We start from the raw sequence: 18,005 nt of genomic DNA, 5'->3' as shown, positions 1-18,005 counted from the left end.
TGGGGGGGGAGGGTTCTCGTTCTATGATCGTAGATCATGGATACGAACGAACGAACGAACGAACATGGATCAGCGTCGCGTCTTGGTTTATGACATGTTATGCACATGACATGCAGGTGATAATCGATAGTGTTGCCAATAAGCAAACTTTGGGGAGGATCAGAGCTGGAGGGCTGTTGGACGTGTCTTATTATTGTGATGGTTTTGTATGGTGGTGTTGTACTACTTGCCATGGTGGTGGCGGTTGACGGAATTTCCTAAGTAGTTAGCTAACTATGGTATGCTCAGTTGGTCAACGGTCCTTTGTATGCCATATTTTAGTATACATTTACAGGGATTTCAAAAATCCAAGTACAGAGTAAGAGAGGCAGAAGGACTATGCTAAATGTCATCCAGATAGATAAGCCCGGTTCATTATGCGATAATCATCATAACAATGGGGGACGCGGTCGGGAAAAAAATACAGGCAACAGGCTTAAGACGTTAAAACTATTTTCCAACCTTCGTCTTCTTCTTTGGCCGAGCTCCCTCCGCCTCTGACATGGGCTCATCCTCGTCATCATCTTCTCCATCAGATGCATCACCCATCTCGGCGTCACTGGCACTGCCGCTGCTCTCATGCTCGGAGTCGTATTCTTCCGCGACGTCAGAATCAGACTCGGCCTGGAAGTCCTCGTCAATGGATTCTTCGTCTTCATCGGCCGAGCCACGGTCAGCCCGGACGCCCTCGTCGTCGCTGGAGCCCATGTCGTCATTGTCAAGAGCTGCTGCGATGAGAGCCGAGGCCTAGTCAGGGAGGTTAGTGATGACGAACACGCGAAAGGATGAGGAATTCGCAAGGTTACACATACATCGTCGGACATTTCGTTCTTGAAGCGAATGTTCTTCGCCTTGAAGAATTCCTCGAGGGGTTGTTGCTCCTCGCTAGGGAATGTTAGCCTCTGCTAAATATTTGAGCGTTATAGAGATCCACATACCGGTTGATGTTGCTGAATTGGTGCTCTCCCAGGCCAGCCTTCAAGCTAACTGTGATATCAAATGTTCTGCTGGCCGAGATAGCACCACCCACACGCGACATGGTGATGATCGCAATGTTCTCAATCTGAATGTAAGTGGCGGGCTTGGGGACGAAAATCAAGCTCTTATCCAAGAAGTAGAGGAGACCCTCGTTCGCCTTGATGGAGCACTTGACTCCACTGTGACCGTGATGGCTGTAGGATGTCAGTAATCGGAGCATAAGCTAACATGGGATACCGTTTCACTGACCTGACAAAGTCCTTCGACGGCATGATGACCTTCTTGCCTGACAGGCCACGGAAGATCTTCGTGACCACCTGGTGGATGGGTTCCTCGTAACGGGGCTCCAACTTGTCTTTGTAGCGAGTTTCCAAAAGTTCACTGGTAGATTGTCAGCTGTATGCGATCCACAAATTCATCTGCTACACTCACTCTGTCATGTTGAGCTCCAAGCTGATTTCCTCATCCAACTTCAGCTGCATTACCAAGAATGGGTAGCGAGTCTGGCCTTGTCGTAGCGGGGGATCAAGACCCAGAACGATCAATGTATGTGTGTCATCGTTCTTGGGAAGCAGAAAGAACTTCTTGATAGAAGCGTATTGAATCTTGTAGTCATAGGTTTTACCGCGTAACCGGAAGGATGATTCGTACATGTCGATATCGAACCGACCTCTGCAATTTCGTTAACACACACCCACCATATCGTCTGGATGATACGCACCTGGGTGTAAGATGCAGGACATCCAAGAAAGTAGCGAATGTGTCGCCAGCCACATCTCCAATCTCCGCCTTGTCCATGAGCATCTCGTAGAACAAGTTCGCCGCATTCTGCTCTTCGCCCTCTTCTTCCTCGGCTCCGTTCTCTTCGTCCGGATTTTCCGCGTTTTCCTCCTTGATACCCTTCTCCGTCTTCACGGCTGTTCCTGGGATGTAGAATCGCATCTCGACAAGTTCGTCCGGACCCGAAGCGGCCTTGCGACCGCGGTTCTTCGTGCTACCGGCCGGTTTGGCGGGCTCGTTACCCTCGCCACCAAGAGCAAACTCCACAGCGACTTCATTCTTTCCGGCAAGGTTCGTGTTCGATATCTCGGAGTAGGGTATTTCGAATGCCGGTCGGTTCTGCACGTTGAAGGATAGTTCTGCTTTTGTAAATTCTGCCTTGCCCCAGTTCCATCCACGAAGAGCGTGCTCTCGGCTTTCCATGTTGATACCGTACCAGATCTTGAAGGCTTTGCTCAATCGCTCGAAGTCCTAGTGTCCACGGAGGCAAAAATTAGACAGCCTCTTCTCTCATATTGACATCACTCAGATATATTCCCGGACATACCTCCTGGTCAAATCCATCAAGCTGGATGACTCCCGAGGAGCGCGACAAGATTTTCAGCTCATATCCCTTTGCTGCTCGACTCCATTGGGCTGCGCCGATATTGCTGCTGTCAAGAGTGAACGTTTCGCCTCCACCGGAAGGCTTCCATCCTAGGCCAGACTCCGCCAGCTTGCACTTTCCATGCTGCTTCGAGAGGTCGAGATAGATGTTATCGAAGCTCTCCCTAGAAGAAAGAGTGATTAGCCCCGTAGTCGGCGATGATAGGTGAAGACGCTCACATTTTGGAGGAGCCCTCAAGGGTGTCACAATAAGCGTAATGGGTATTGAAAGAGTTGAATCGGTTGCCCTCGAAGCGGCGACAAATTTTAAAAGAGTTGTTGGTGAGTTGAGAATGCTTCTTGCAGATAAGGTGTTTGAGCTACTTCCGATACTGAGCTCCGATATCCTTTTTCCTGGAGTCTCGCGTTGCGCGCGGCTATGCCTCTTACGCGGTGCGGCAAGTTCCTGGCACCACTTCTGCAGAATTGGTTTAGAGTTTGATGCCTGAGGCATAAACAATCAACCACGGTCAAAATGTCTGGTTGCCTAATCTCAAGTGAGGTGGGTGTAATATGTTAGGCACTAATGGAGAATCGAATTATTCAATTAATCGGTTTGCTTGTTCAGCTCTTCTAAGAATATACCTCAAAAACGTGGATGCTGCTGTCAGATACTGCTAGGATCAGTTTGATCTATATCATCTAGCATATTAAGACGAGGGGAGCTCGCGGTAGTCTTGCATTTAAATTAATACTAATTTATCAGTTGTAGTGTTATACTTTTGTTAGTAGGGCACGTTTCCACACACTCATATTGGCATCAACTTGACGTCTAGGTTACTAAGTAAGTAGGGTCGTTGCCCGTAGTATGACTTGTGGAGAGTTACTCGGATCTATATATTTCGGCCAATACTTCCACATACCAGTTTATTACTACTACTATTCCAGAAGCATATCTCCGCCGAAAAATTACAAGCCAGGAAACTACTACCAGTAATGACTGTGGTATATATAAGAATATTCTAGAAGCGAACAAGCGTCGAGAACGAAGCACCTGCTTAAAATAACGCGATTAACGAATAATTACTAGATCAATTGTCAATCGCCCCCATAGTCAAAACCAGCCATGAGCCCACAGCCAAGAGCGAACAGTTGGTAGTCTAGGAAAACAAGAGAACTATATTCAACGCCAGTGCAACTACGTCAATGAATTTTCCATTGGAGACCATGCAGATCAACTTTCTACTATATATGTCAGGTGATGTGCCGCGAGTGACAGTCAATGACTGGGCATCTCCGGTAATCCGAGCTAGTTCATAATCTGAGCATTCATGGTTTCTGGAAGATTCTGGATACATTTTATTCCTGACCAAGCTTGGCCTAGCCATGGTGCTTTCTTCGCATATCTGGCCTGGGGGCTGTAGTTTTGTTGAAAACCTTGCGTGCACTTGTTGTATGTCGAGCACGAGATGGATAAAGACGGCCTTATTGCTCCCATCTCCAGAAAATTGCTTGACTGACAACCGAGCTTTTACTTGAAGTGTTCTTTTTTTTTCCTCGGGATACAAATCTTACATATCCAATGCATACTGGCAACGACAGGGTTCATCTGACTTGTCATTATAGGAGGCCACGATTGCTCTTGGCAAGGCATGTACATGAACAGGATGGCACTTCATATTTGATAAAGAGAGCTCACCGTGTGTATTGGTTTATATAAGGGCCTGAAGCAAACTATAAGTGCGAAGTACACCAAAGAAACAAACAACTACTGTCAATATAAAGTTGCTGGAATTCTACAAGAAAGAATATCACGAATCCATTACCGTAGCAAAGACAGAAAGGTCAACCCACACAGCACTGTCCATGCCGGGCGTGATATCTAGTACTATGCAGAAATCCTGGGGCCTAAGTACTATTATCACCTGATGCAGCCTTTGATTATGGTTCGAGGGGATGAGATGAATACTGTCGGTGAGTGCCCAAAACTCGTGATTCTATACCTGAGAGTATGAAATGGCTGCCTCCGGGCGATAATGAGAAGGATTGAGTCTAGTACAGAGCAGATCAGAATAAACACGATGTAGCTGCATGTAGGTGTATCGTGTTAGATAAACCTAATGTAGCTCCTGCGGTAGGTATATGGAATTAGACTTCTGTAACCTGTTCATGCGACTCTAGCTGCATAGTACACCGCCAGTAAGGACGATTTCAATATGGTGGAATGCATTAATCCTGGGCTGACGTTGGTGAAATGAAGGCCTCTAGAATGTTTATCTTCCTCCCAGTCTCCCGATGCTGTCCGTCATTACTGTCGCTGTGACGGCGTCCAATACTAGGGGTGGGGTGAATGGAGAAGATCACCTAATAATAGGTATCCAACCGGCTGCAAGGTGTCTCTCGTTCGGAGGCGCAAGTAGTGATCCTGCGTGGATGATCAAACCAGCCTCTTTCCTGATGGCAGTAGTCTAGAGCCCTTCCATTAGCATCCTTTTCCAACCTGATCGGAGAGTTGAAGGGTATGCAAATACCAATAATGATGTGACCACTTCGATAGTACAGGAAATGGAATGAAGCCCGTAATTGAGGGCGCCCCCACTTTGCGGTGGACACAAAACTGGCTCCCCCAAGTAAGAGTAGCTCCATTCCGTGGCTCATACGCAACAATGGGCCTTCTAGCGAGCGAGTAATGTTGCGTTTCACCTGCCGGGCCGATGAGCATCCCGAAGGCCCCTCACCAACGAGCCATCGAGAGCTGCTGACTGCGCAGTGGGTGGAACCCGGAACGCAGCCAAATGGGCAATGACCGGGCGGGAAATGATGGTACCTGAAAAACCAACTACTAAGTAACTTACTAGACTACCAGCAACTTCTCTGGGAACAAACAAGCCCCTGCCGGCCATGTCACTCGTTCGCTCCATCCAACTTCTTCTCCCAGTCGTTCGTTAATTAATTAATTTTCACCTGGCTGTGGCCATTCTTGTACTATCGGGCTATCTCTGCCTGAGATCACATTCGTTCCTTATCTCTATTTTCATTCCTTTCTTTTTTTGTTCTTCTACACCTTCGTCTATTAATGTTTTCTGGGCCCGACCACTCCTTTTCTCGTGTTCCTCGTGCTGGTAGCTCAGCCTCCTATTAGGAAAAACCACTGTCTTTTCTTTTTGATCAATCTATCCAGATCTCTTTCAACGCCTTACGCGGGTTCAGGCAATTTGTTTACAATTCCCCTTCTTCAATCCCTGGCCTTCAACCTTTCTTTGGCCTGTCGTCGCGAACCTGAACAATGAGGGCACCCTCACTGTTTGGGCCTGCGACGGCTGGCTTGTCGACTGTCCTCCGCCTTGGCTATTTTCTCCAGTCGACCCCCGCTTACGCACTCACCTTTCAATCCGTCTCAGAGCCCGAATTAGATCTGTCGCCATTAGGCCAAATCGCTTTCACAGGAGATTTCGATGCCATTTCCCTCTATCAATACACCGAACAGTCCGATACCGCTACCGAAAATGATAATGCGCAATCCCTTCTCACCCCTCTCCCGAACGGAATCCTCACGTCACTCGAGTCGTCCAACGCCCATATTCGTGCGATGTGCCCCTTCACGAAGAAAGACGGAACGTTCAAGGGTATTTTTGTCGGAGGCAACTTCACCAGCTTGGGAGGGGTCGACTCGGAAGGTGTCGCGCTGTACAATCCGGACTCGAACAAGGTAACAGCATTGTCAGGTCTGTCGGGCTCGGTATCAGCATTACTTTGCGACCAGGAAACGAACAGTGTTTATGTCGGAGGAAACTTCACATACTACAATATCACGAACGCCGTGGCCTGGGTCGGAGATGAAGGCTGGTCAAATTTGACGTTTGGAGGCCTCAACGGGCCCGTCAACTCGATCTTGAAAGACAGCAATGGCCATATCATTTGGGGCGGTTCTTTTGACGGCACCGGCAATTCTACATCATCCGAGAAAGGACTGCAGGTGATCAACCTTCAGAATGCTACGATTACTTCCGACGCAGAATCCTCGACAAGCGGCTATATCAGTCCTAGTAATATTATATGTCAGACGAGCGGCGACGATGGCGAAGGCAAGACCTGGCTGTTAGCGGATTATTCCCCCGGGTACTGGCGCGCCATGATGGGATTCGAATATTACCCTACGAAATTCAGATTGTACAACACTCATTATGAGGGACGCGGCACCAAAACGTTCCTATTCAGAAGACTTCCGGACAATGGAATTATGAACTTGACATATACCGACCCCGACACCGGCAAGGACGTCCACTGTGATCAGTCTTGCTCCCTTTCAAACAGCACATCGGAGAAGTATCGCGAGTTCCGTTTCGTCAACAGTGTTGGCATGAGCGGATTTCAGATCGAGATCCAGGACTGGTACGGCAAGGGTGCCGGTCTGAACGGGATCGAAATGTTCGAGACCAGTGAGTTACCGTCTCTTTTTCCTTACGCTGAACGTGAGATCTAATGACTGTCAGACATTTATGCATATGCCATGAATGCTTTCAACGAACCGACCTGTTCTGGTTCCGATTATCCGTCAAAGTCAACTCGCACAGGGTCGTGGTCTGTCGCACCGTCCGGCCAGAGCTCGTCTGAATACTTGACCACGCAGGTGACGGACTCAAATGCAACCAGTGCTTCAGTAGTGTTTGAACCCGATGTCAAGCTTTCCGGAAACTACTCAATCAAGCTGTACACACCCGGTTGTGAGCAGGATAGTACCTGTGATTCCCGTGGCATCGTCAATGTGACAGTTACCCCTACCAGTGATACCGATGAGCCTGTCCAAACGCTTATTTACCAAACCAATTTGTATGAGAAGTACGACACCATCTACACCGGCCATGTGGATGCCAGCGATGATTCTTTCCGTCCCCGTGTCAAGTTGACTCCGACAACCGGTCAAGGGAACAATGTCACTGTGGTAGCCTCACTGGTTCAATTCGTGGCAAACTCAGTGTCAGGCAATTCGAGTGATAACTTAAATGGCCTGTTTGACTACAATCCGTCGGATGACAGCACCAACGTCACGGCTTCCGCGATCGATCAGGCAGGCTTGGCACTCGAAGATGGAGCTTCCGTCAACGCCCTGGCCAGCCATGATAAGATCGTATACGTTGGTGGTAATTTCTCGAGCTCCAATATCGAGAACATCATGTACTTTGAACAGGATGGAAATGCGACAGCAATGCCCAAGGGCGGATTGAACTCTGAAGTGACAAGCATGGCGGTTCTGGGCGACAACCTTTATGTCGGTGGAAATTTCACTGATACATATGATGGTGGAAACGATGGCCTGAGTTACGTCGCAGCATATTCTTTCGACTCGAAGACGTGGTCGGCATTGGGCGCTGGTGTCAATGGTCCTGTTAGCGATGTCCTTGCTCTCAAGCTCAATGTCTCCTTGGAACTTAACGAGACGATCGTTGGCATTAGCGGTAACTTCGATCAGCTGCTAGCCTTTGATAACAGCCCAGCAACCAACGTCTCTGGATTTGCCGTCTGGGTTCCTTCGCGCAACAACTGGCTTCAGAACCTCAACGTCAGCCAATACGAGTTTGCTGGACAACTGTCAGCCTTTGCCGAGGCAGACAATGCAACTATACTTGCCGGTAGTCTTTCTTCCGGTGGTCTTGCTGCAGCCGGCGCTGTTGCTCTTCTCTACGACAACGAGCTGAGTCTGGAGCCTCTGCTGACGGATTTCAACACAAGCGGTCAGACCTACACAGGTCTTTTTGACACGAGCTCGAGCAACAATCTCACAATCCTAGGTGGCCACTTCACTACTAATGCGACCAACGGATCTGCGATCAATAACCTCGCCATACTTGATGGCAATGCCGCCACCATCCGTGGTCTAGGTGCAGGCATTGACAGCAACTCCACGTTCTTGGCGTTGGCAATCTCAGACAACGTTCTCTACGCAGGTGGAAATGTTACTGGAAGCGTCAGTGGCTCGACATTGAACGGTCTGGTGGTTTACAGTATGGAAAACAACACGTATTCCCAGCACCAGCCACCCCGGTTCCTTGGCGACGATGTGACGGTGAATGCCATTGCTGCCCGTCCCAACTCGAAGCACATCTATGTTGCAGGAAACTTTCAGAGCGCGGGGGCTCTGCCCTGCCCGGGTGTTTGCTACTGGGACACAGAAGACCGGCAGTGGAATAGGCCAGGCGCGAGTTTGAATGGAACTGTGCTGGCGCTCAAGTGGCTCAACAGTAAGGAACTGTTGGCAATCGGAGATCTCAACATCGACGGGAACCAGTCCGTAGTCGCGACCTATACCGTTAAGAAACAGAGCTGGCAGACTTTCGAAGGAGCTTCGGCCTCTGACATTCCTGGAAGCATCACTGCCTTCACCCCGGCCAACACCGCGGTGTCCAAGTTTTGGCTTGCGGGCGTGTATACCAACGGCTCCAGCTTCCTTGCCGCCTATGACGGTTCTAGCTTCAGTTTTGTGAGGAACATGTTCGACGACGAAACAGAAATCCGTGGACTTGAGGTTCTTCCCATCAACAAGAATCACGATGATGTGAGCAACCTGAACGATGACCAGATGCTTCTGGTCACTGGTCGGCTCCAGCTTCCGGACTTTGGAAACGCATCAGCGGCTCTATACAACGGGACAACGATGATACCTTTTATGCTGTCTTCCACCTCTGACGGCCAGCCAGGCAGCGTTGCTCATATGTTTTTCGCGAACTCGAACCCCTACACAAGCGGAGGTATGTCTTTCCTCTTATCTAATTGATTGTAGTATCAAATTCTAACGCATCAACCAGGCAAGCACCTGTCTAATGGTATTGTCGTTCTCATCTCGTTCTGTTGCGCTCTTGGCTGTGTTTTCTTGATCGTCATCGCCGGTATCATCTTCAACAAGATCCAACGCCGTCGTCAAGGTTACATGCGGGCTCCCCAAGGAGTCGGAATGGACCGTCCTTCCAACATGCGGAGGCTTCCTCCGGAGTACCTCTTCAACTCCATCAAGCAACCGAACCCGGGTGCACCAGCCATCTAAGTTGGAGGGAGGGGCATTTCGCCTGCCCCGGATGCACTACCTTGCTGATGAAAAGCAGAACGACCATATAATCTGACCCACCATCTACCACCATGTTGATTCCAGTCTCATCTGATACCTCGAACGGCGTTCTTGGGAAACAATCCATCATATACCCGATTCATTTTTATTCTTAATTCATGATGTTTTTCGACCTCCTGGCACTTCAAGGAGGTTGTTTGTTTGTTTTTTTTTTATCTCAATGTTATTCATTGTTTGAGATCTTGCTTATGCCCCATCTGCCTGCGCATGCACTGTGCGCATGCATGTTCAATTCAACGCGGACCCACATCGTGGTCCCTTCCAATCCTTGCCACGTTATAGTTGTTGTGATTGTCGTCGTTGTCGAGTGTGATCTTGTTTCCGTATCTATTGTACCATACACTCACACCTTGTCCTATGGACCGGAGTGTGAGAGACCTGCCTTTCATTCCCCCTCATCTTCTGAGCCGTGGATGTCATGTTACCGGATGGACATGTACATACATAAGATAAGTTAATCCGCGCGAGTCCGCGGTAATGAACAACATTTTGTGCATTGACAATCTTATTGGCTTACTAGGGGGTATCTACTTCTCTCAAAATTAGGTTACTATATTAGTAGTCAATAATATCCCGCCCTGCAGGTGTCATGCAGAGTTAGTAGTAGTAAGTAGTATAGACCTCTCCAATTCTTCACTAGTAGAGTTATGTTTACTTCTTCGGGCGTTCAATAGAATCAAACTCTGATAAATTTAATCCATGTACGCCGTGAAGAGAGGGAAAAAAAAGAAAATAAGTATCCTCATTGACTGACATGTGTCTCTTTCTGTCTGTCCTTCCATCTTTAATTAATTTTCCTATCGATGTACTACTCCTACTATATTAATAGCAAGCCTATCATAAGATACTACAGTGGATTAGTAGTCTTAAGTTACTGGTAGTAGGGTCAAGGAAATCCGAACTAAAACATGATTGGTGGCGGGAAACGGAAAAGAACGATCGAGATGTGCATGCGGGTTAGTAAGTAGACAGCTTGCTACTAACTAACTAACTAGTAGTTTATCTAGTTCGATTCTGGAGATTTATCTACACATCTACTTTTTAGGTACTTTTTAGCGAGTACTTAGTATTGATCTGTATACTGACTGACCTTCACGTTGTTGATCATGTCAGTGTGTAGTTACTTACTGTGCTGGTTAAGCGAGAAGAAGAAGGATGGGGAATAAAAAGCGGGGAGGGGGGAGAGGTGCCAGTCAGCATCCCACATTAAGGAAATCTAGATGATCGCGTGAGAGGAAAGAGATTTTACTTAAAGGGAAACAGAGACCAAAGTATGGAACACTAAATATTATGGACGAGCAAGCGAGTCAGAGATTGATATCTGTTAGCTAAGGAGTTAGTAGTAGATCACATGAGGCACTTTTGGGGAATTTTCCCCGCAAGAGACAACCGGAGCAACAAAACTGCGGACAACGGAATTGGGCCAGACTCTCTCTCCCCCAAACAGAAGGATGGACAACTTTGGAGTTCTCCAGCTGGAACTAACTACTAGTCTGACTTAGTAGTAAGACTGACACTAAGTACTAAATTTCCCCCCCGCTTTTCTTTTTCGCCCGCCTACTCGCTACTTGCGACTTGCTTGCTTGCTTTTCTCTTCCCCCGTCCCGCTCTGTTGGTCCATGGGAAAAAGGGAAAGAAAGAAGAAGAAGAGAAAGGGCAGAAAAAGCCGATGCAGTGAGCTTTGTAGCCGTCCTTTTTTCCCTGCGCTTCTCCTTTTTGCGCCTCTTTTGTGTTGCCTTGCGATCGTCACCCGTTCAGCCTCCTTCGGCCTCCCTTCGTCTCTCTCTCTCTTTCTCTCGCGCGCCCTTCCTTCTCTTCTCTTTTTTCCCCAGATAATCGCTCTCCGCCTCGGTTGTCGGGCCTAGTCGACTTTAGGGCGCTTTCGGGCCAGTCTCGCTGGCTGACCTCGCCTTTGCTCACACCTCTCTTTCTCACTCACTCATATCCTTCCCTCCCCAAGAGTTGTGTTGTTGTCGGTTCCCCACTGAGCTCAATCGGATGCTGCAGCTCACCTGCCAGCGGTCCCTACCGGTATGCGATCCCGCACAGGCTGGTACGTCCAAGATCCAGACATCACTACTACTCCCTCCCCATGTCATATGTTGGGAGATCGGGAACACCCGCCCCCCCCCCCCCCCCCGACCTCCCAGCAACAATCACCTTGTCCTTCTGCTTCTGTCATATCATCCAGACACTGACTGCTTGGCCCTCTGGCACACCCTCCGCAGCCTGACGTGTCGTACCCGGAAACTTAAATGTAGGTCTACAACCTTGCTTACCATCCCTGCGCTGGGCGGAAAGTCACAGATACTAAGAAAAGCTGCTGGGTCTAGGTGACGAGCAGAAACCCGAATGCTCGCAGTGTCGTAAAGGCGGCAGGGTCTGTCGCCCTAGCGAGGGGATCGTCTTTCGCCATCAGCAAAATGCCTCGATGAACAAGGATCTGAGCGATGCCTCCACCGGACGTGGCACGCTGAAGGGCTTCTACTCGTATAAGAATACCTTTGACAAGGACAGTGTCTGGCTCGACATCCCCAAACATGGTATGGACCCGCAGAACATCCTCGCTGAGAGTCCCGTTGGGCTGACAGGTGCTCTTCCTTTCCTGTAGTCATCTTCGTCGATAACTCGGATCCCTATGCGGAAGACCTTGAAGCTGCCCTGGGAGAGTCCGAAGCCGCCATTCTGGCCGCGAACTCTCATGCGCGTGCCTGGAGTGCCCAGCGCACGTCGTCTACTGACGGCGAAACCCATGGCTTAGAGACTCTTTCCACAGTGGCAGCCAACGATCGCCTTTCTTATCCTCCCTTGAGCATCGACCAACAGTCCATCCCGTCAACAGATCACAGCTTACCCTTTAATAATATCCCATCTACAGCATCCTCAGACACTCCAAGCCAGGTGCGCGGCGTCATCGCACCTCAGATCTCTCCTTCTCTCTCGATATCCTCCACCAATACCCATAATAATAATATCAACTTCCTTCTTAATCCTTCACAATCACGGTCACCACCTGTGGATCCCAATCTTCAGCACCCACCCGAGCGTAGGAGCTCATCATTGACCGCCAGGCCAGCCCTGCCGCGAACCACGTCTGCCGACTCGAAGTCGGAGGCGCCAGCAGAAACAGACCACGAGGTTGCATATCTCTTGAGACATTTTTCAGAAGCACCAGGACTTTGGTAGGTTACCGAACCACCACCACCCGGCGGGACATCGTTAATTGGATGTATGATAGGATGGATTTGTTCGATTTAGGAACCTATTTCGCATCGTCTGTCCCGGTCAGGGCTCTCCGAAATCCATTGCTGAAATACGCCGCCTGTGCGTATGCTGCGAAGCAACTAGGTCGCATAAAAGGGACACAAGTGTCGACCGGTGGTGTGTATACTAGGCATCTCGCCAACAACGTAGATTGGTCCTGGTCTGGCGCCAAGTATTATGAAAAGGCCATCCAACTCCTAATGAAAGAACTGCAGCCGGATAAAGGACCTCCACCGCTGAGTACCCCAGAGGCGTTTGGACAGTGGCAGGCTGCTGAGCTGTGCGAAGATCAAGAAAACCCCCGCAAACGCAGGCGACGTTACTCGGACAGTCGGTTCTCCAAGGGGGTCCATTCGGATGAGATCCTTGCCGCCACAGCCATACTATCTGTATATGAATTTTTAGATGCCACAGGTCCGGCGTGGAATCGCCATCTGAGTGGCGTGAAGTCTTTGTTGGATGTAGCGGAGGTGGGAATGATGCCGGTCGAACAGCGCCATTCCCCCGGGGGAACAGCGTTGCAGCAAACCAAGGTTTCGGGGCTCTCGAAGGCGAGAAAGGCGACTTTCTGGAACTTTGCGCGACAAGACTACCTAGCTGCCTGTGAGTGCATACATGACTTGTAATAACCTTCCTTTAAGGGGCTAATTGGGTTCGATAGTCATCAATGAGAGCCAGACAAGGTTAAACACCGACGATCTGGTCTTGTGGACTGAGGCGGGTCTCCAGATCGACAACATGGGCTTTGTACGCTCCAGTAATGCGACTGCAATGGGCTATCCAGACGATGAAGAACCCATCAAGGAAGACCTTGTTTCGAATGGCTTAGTTTGGATTCTCTCAAAGATTGTTAACTTTATCAACGCTGGTGATAATGTCCAGTTGAGTCACCCTGGATCGATAGGAGCGGGTCCTCTGGGCCTTTCACAGCAGGTATTGCTGGAGCGATGGTACCGCCTGGAAGCTGAACTCGATGCCTGGTATAACGGACTTCCTGAGACGTTCCAGCCTTGTGCCCGGGTTGAGCTTTCCAAATTACCCCAGAACAGGGACAACCCGAAGTTTGACGCTAGCTCGCTGTCCGAGGTATGGTATAGCCTACCTCTGTGCTCCTCGGCGATGCAGCATTATCATATGGCTCGTATCCTTCTTCTCATAAATAAGCCGCATGAGTCCACCAGCAGAAGGAGCACCATTGCTGATAGACTTAATTCATATCGCTCAATCGAGAGTGATATTCGATTTCACAGCCGAGAAATTGTGGGGATTGCGCTGGCTTGTCCAACCGGCGCGGTCCGCATCAATTCCCTCCAGCCGCTGTTTGTTAGTGGTCAGTGCCTGACGGAGCCCGGAGAACGGCGGACGGTCCTTGCTTTGCTTCACGGAATCGAAACGGAACTCGGCTGGGCAACCGAGTACCGTGTGAATCAGTTGCTCAGAGAATGGGGCTGGAACGAGGATTCTGCGAATGCGAGCGTCCACTGAAGCATAGAAGGCGAAGTGCCTTGAGTAATGGTGCTCGTCTCAAAGGACTTTCGTTTCACCGAGTCATGAGCACACCTAGACATACTTGCTTCAGGCCTCGCGGTTCTCGCCATCACCGTCCACTCGAATGGACCGAGTCTAAAGTCGACGCCAGCGGGACTTGTAAATATGCGGACCTGCTACATCGACCGCCGCCTAGGACCTGAAAAGCTTTTCATCCTGTCCCGGGCAGGCCAACCCGGAATGGGTTGCATATATGTGCATCTGTTTTGAGAATCAGCCTGTTGATTTTGAATGATACCAATGTGTTTTGTGCTTTGAACCCATACCGTTGTACCCAGAAACTGCATGAATGCTAATGCCAGGAGAAGGCAAGAACGAGGTGCCTCTCACTACCATCACTTCTTTTCACATCGTGGATCTGTGCTTTCCTTCTTGTCTCATGAGTTTGTTCCCATGCCACATGTTGGCGGTTAGTACTGAGTAGCCATCGAGACAATATGACCCCTCTAGCCCATAAGGCGCAGTAAGCCTAGGAGTAAGAAGACGGGAAGAAGCTCGAGCGCAGAAGTGGGCAGCAGAAGAAAAGCAGCTAAGAAAGAGGCCGAGGGCCCTGAGCCTCGAAATTTGCGCCTGGGAATTGATTCGCCGTCAAGCACTCGGCAGAGTTGCCTGCACCTTCCACTTCTGGCAGCTGCAACATCGGGATGCACGTGCCGCCGTTCAGCTTCCCGCCTCCTGATGGAGTCAACTCACTTTCCTCTTCGCAGTAGCTCTCCCTTTCCATCACACCACATCATTGGAGCTTCATACCCCTCGAAAACTGGAGCTCGAAAACAAGCGACCATCCCAGCCATCCACACCCCCCCCCCTTCTACAATTCATCATGCTAGCAGCCTAGCAGATGTGGACTCTGCTCTGAATTTCTGCACACATCATCGGCAACACCTTCAAGCCTGTTGATGATGATCGCCATGGCCGCGGCGGAAGGTTAACCGACCACCAATTTGCCCCGCGACCCTCTTCTTTCTGTGCTCTTAATTCAAAGTTCAGACATCCATCGTCATTATCGTGAACGATCTTCGTCTTGTTCCTTGGTTGCGTTGCGGCCCTGAACCCACTTTTTCCCCTCTTCCTCCTCCGCCCATCAACTTGCAGATAGATAGATACACAAGTCAAAGGTGTGGAACAGGCACACACACACACCTTCCGACCATCCCGATTCTCACCGCAACCCTACTTGATGATCTACCTACTCGTACTCCATCCTACACAGTAGAAATTGCATTGCTCTTGTTGATATCGTCACGATCTAAATACCAAGTAAAGAAATATCACCGATTATACCCGGCGTGCAGGAAAGTCTTCCGACCGGCTAGACTACTTAGCTGGCTTGGTTACCTGTATCAAGGGGATTGATTCGCTGGCCTTGTGGAGTAAGTTGTTGGCTTAGTGTAGCTTGGTAGAAACTACTAATTGGCCTACTTGCCTTACTAGATAATGAATGCCTTGGTAATTCTGCAGCAGGTGCGTTATTAATTTGATTCTGCACACTTTTAGCCTACTTTACCTTGCTCGGTACCTAGACCAAGTTGATGAATACTGGTTGCTTTCGGGTGAGCGGGATGATCCTACCCTGCCCTACCTACCTTACCATACTTTAGCTAAACTGGACTACTACTACTTCGTAACTAAGTACTTCACAGAACTACTAATGACTGCCTTACTGATACTCCGTAGTTGAAAACGAAGTAGTAATTAGATTTCCCGATATGATACGGGAAAGAAACCGACCACCGCAATACATACCTATCTAGTACATATAAACCCGGCTACGGCCTTGTCGGTTATCCCAAAGGAGTAATCCGAAGGAGTAGCCCTGGGAAATAGTAATGCAGTACAAAGTAGCAGTAGCAGTAGCAGATTACCTTCCTACCTAATCCACAGAAAAAAAAAAAAAAAAAAAAAAAAAAAAAAAACAAGAATCCGGTTCAGGTGGTTGCTTGATGATCCTGATGGGTTCGTTTGGTTACTATTGGTGAGGGGTATATGCGAGTGTTTGAGACAATGGGGTGGGTGTTGTTTGTTACGTGGATGGGGTGTTGGATACTGTAGTTAAGTACTACATAGTACTTTACTTTCTTGTTGCTTTGAGGCGGGGCTTGGTTGATGGTGTCTCATTTGACTGGGGAGGGTTTAAGACATCATCATGTCTGATGCAATCAGGTTTGCTTTGGGTTCTTGATATGCTATTCAAAGCACAGGGATAGGTCTAAGATATGATTAATTATGAAAAGGTAATATACAGGGTATAATTATTTCTTCCGGAGTCGCTTCGACATCCTCCTTGTTGTCGTTGTCTGTGAAGCTTGTACAATGGTGTTCAGCTTCTCCTTTTCCTTGGTCTCATCTTCTTCTTCTTTCTCGACCTTCACTCCCTCATCATCTGCAGGTCTCTTGGTTGGTACAGCTATAGCTGTAGTGACCTTTGTCTCCACCTCGACACCCTCCTTATCATCCTTTTCTACCTTCACATCCACCTTCTTCGACGTAGTCGCAGCCAACCGATCCGAAAAAGTCCTCAGGTCAGCCGTGAACAGCACACTATGCGCCCACCCCGCTTCTTTGCCCCAGAGCTTGCGAAAGTGGTTTCCCACAGCATCATAAGTAACCTTCGTCAAGGACTTATTTCCCCCCTTTCCGAACTTGTAGTCTCTCTGCGCGATCTGCCAGACTGAACCCAAACATCATTAGCAATCCAACCATGACATGACAAAGGGAGCAGCCGAGGTAACAAACCATGCGTATCAACCGGAACTGCCTCTCCCCATCCCAACCCCATCAAGCACACACAATCCGCAACCTTAGGCCCAACCCCCTGCAGCTCAAGTAACTTCTCATGCGCCTCGCGATACCCCTCTCTCCCCTCCGGCTTCATCTCACCCGCCGGCGCAGCCTCCACCCCCCAAGCCGGACACTCCGGGTTACATAACGAATCCAACCACCCGGCCTCCCGCTCCTTGGCCACCATGACCGCCGTCTGGTAGATATACTTGGCGCGGTACCCGAACCCCAAGCCGCGCAGCTTACCCTCCACGTCGGTAGCGGTGAGGGCATCCGGAGCCGGGAAACCATGATATGGGCGACCATTGATAGATGCAATGAAGGGGCCGTAGTTAAGGCAGAGCTTCTCGACCATCTGCGAGATGCGCGCAATGTTGTTGTTGCTGCTGCAGATGAAGGAGATCAGGGCTTCCCAGGCGTCTTGGCGCAAGATGCGGATGCCGGTAAATTGGGGGGCTTTTTTGCGGAAGTTGGGGTCTTGCGCAGACCATTCGGTGTAGAGGGAGGTGAGGTTGGCGGAGAGGTTGAAGTAATGGGTCAAGAGGGAGAGGGTGGTGTCGTCGTCATTGCTTTTGGGTTTGGAAGATTGGGTGGTGCGGTATGTTCGGTAGTAGAGGTGGGTTGGGTCTTGTTTCAGAGAGAGAAGCCGTCCGTGGAGAACGCAGCGCCATTCATCTGTGTCGGGGACGTTGTGCCATCTGTAGATAATATGGAGACCTTGTTAGACTGAACGTCGGGGAAGACGAGGAGGGTACTTGCGGTTATTTTACCGAAAAGATTGACCACAGCGGAGGGTGGTATTGATGCAGAGCTCATTGAGGCTCACGGGCAACTTGCGCCATTCTGAAAAGGCGCCGACAGTCATGATTGAAGTGAATTGAGCATTTACCAGCCCGTCGCTGAGGAAGGC

The 18,005-nt window shown here is 49.5% G+C and overlaps 5 protein-coding genes across 5 annotated transcripts; 3 read left to right on the top strand and 2 right to left on the bottom strand.

Annotated features, from left to right (window-relative positions):
* Nucleotides 1-283: 283 nt before the first annotated feature.
* On the bottom strand, nt 284-2,814 carry BO88DRAFT_404435 (FACT complex subunit POB3). Its single transcript, XM_025706615.1, has 8 exons — nt 2,623-2,814; nt 2,345-2,567; nt 1,739-2,268; nt 1,450-1,689; nt 1,267-1,398; nt 978-1,211; nt 852-924; nt 284-786 (listed from the first exon to the last, which is right to left on the bottom strand). Coding segments are annotated over exons 1-8 (1,731 nt in total). The 5' UTR covers nt 2,625-2,814; the 3' UTR covers nt 284-489.
* Nucleotides 2,815-4,364: 1,550 nt separating this feature from the next.
* Nucleotides 4,365-5,096, top strand: BO88DRAFT_404434 (uncharacterized protein). The gene is made up of 2 exons (XM_025706614.1): nt 4,365-4,850; nt 4,914-5,096. Exons 1-2 carry the CDS (start codon nt 4,678-4,680, stop codon nt 4,954-4,956), a joined length of 216 nt encoding a protein of 71 aa, XP_025563897.1. The 5' UTR covers nt 4,365-4,677; the 3' UTR covers nt 4,957-5,096.
* Nucleotides 5,097-5,502: 406 nt separating this feature from the next.
* On the top strand, nt 5,503-9,511 carry BO88DRAFT_275010 (putative cellular morphogenesis protein (Rax2)). The gene is made up of 3 exons (XM_025702387.1): nt 5,503-6,821; nt 6,876-9,128; nt 9,186-9,511. Exons 1-3 carry the CDS (start codon nt 5,669-5,671, stop codon nt 9,419-9,421), a joined length of 3,642 nt encoding a protein of 1,213 aa, XP_025563896.1. The 5' UTR covers nt 5,503-5,668; the 3' UTR covers nt 9,422-9,511.
* Nucleotides 9,512-11,535: 2,024 nt separating this feature from the next.
* BO88DRAFT_425030 (uncharacterized protein) lies at nt 11,536-14,251 on the top strand (the record flags this gene model as incomplete). The annotated part of the gene is made up of 6 exons (XM_025708795.1): nt 11,536-11,555; nt 11,731-11,759; nt 11,836-12,045; nt 12,114-12,684; nt 12,741-13,369; nt 13,428-14,251. The coding sequence occupies 6 exons, from the start codon at nt 11,536-11,538 to the stop codon at nt 14,249-14,251; spliced, it is 2,283 nt and encodes a 760-aa protein (XP_025563895.1).
* A 2,237-nt stretch (nt 14,252-16,488) lies between these two features.
* On the bottom strand, nt 16,489-17,997 carry BO88DRAFT_443426 (8-oxoguanine glycosylase OGG1). The gene is made up of 3 exons (XM_025710019.1): nt 17,866-17,997; nt 17,051-17,793; nt 16,489-16,985 (listed from the first exon to the last, which is right to left on the bottom strand). Exons 1-3 carry the CDS (start codon nt 17,958-17,960, stop codon nt 16,567-16,569), a joined length of 1,257 nt encoding a protein of 418 aa, XP_025563894.1. The 5' UTR covers nt 17,961-17,997; the 3' UTR covers nt 16,489-16,566.
* Nucleotides 17,998-18,005: the final 8 nt, after the last annotated feature.

Source organism: Aspergillus vadensis, assembly GCF_003184925.1.
Source record: "Aspergillus vadensis CBS 113365 unplaced genomic scaffold BO88scaffold_9, whole genome shotgun sequence".
In the NCBI taxonomy this organism is placed as follows: Eukaryota; Fungi; Ascomycota; class Eurotiomycetes; order Eurotiales; family Aspergillaceae; genus Aspergillus; species Aspergillus vadensis.
This window is presented reverse-complemented; position numbering and strand designations above follow the sequence as displayed.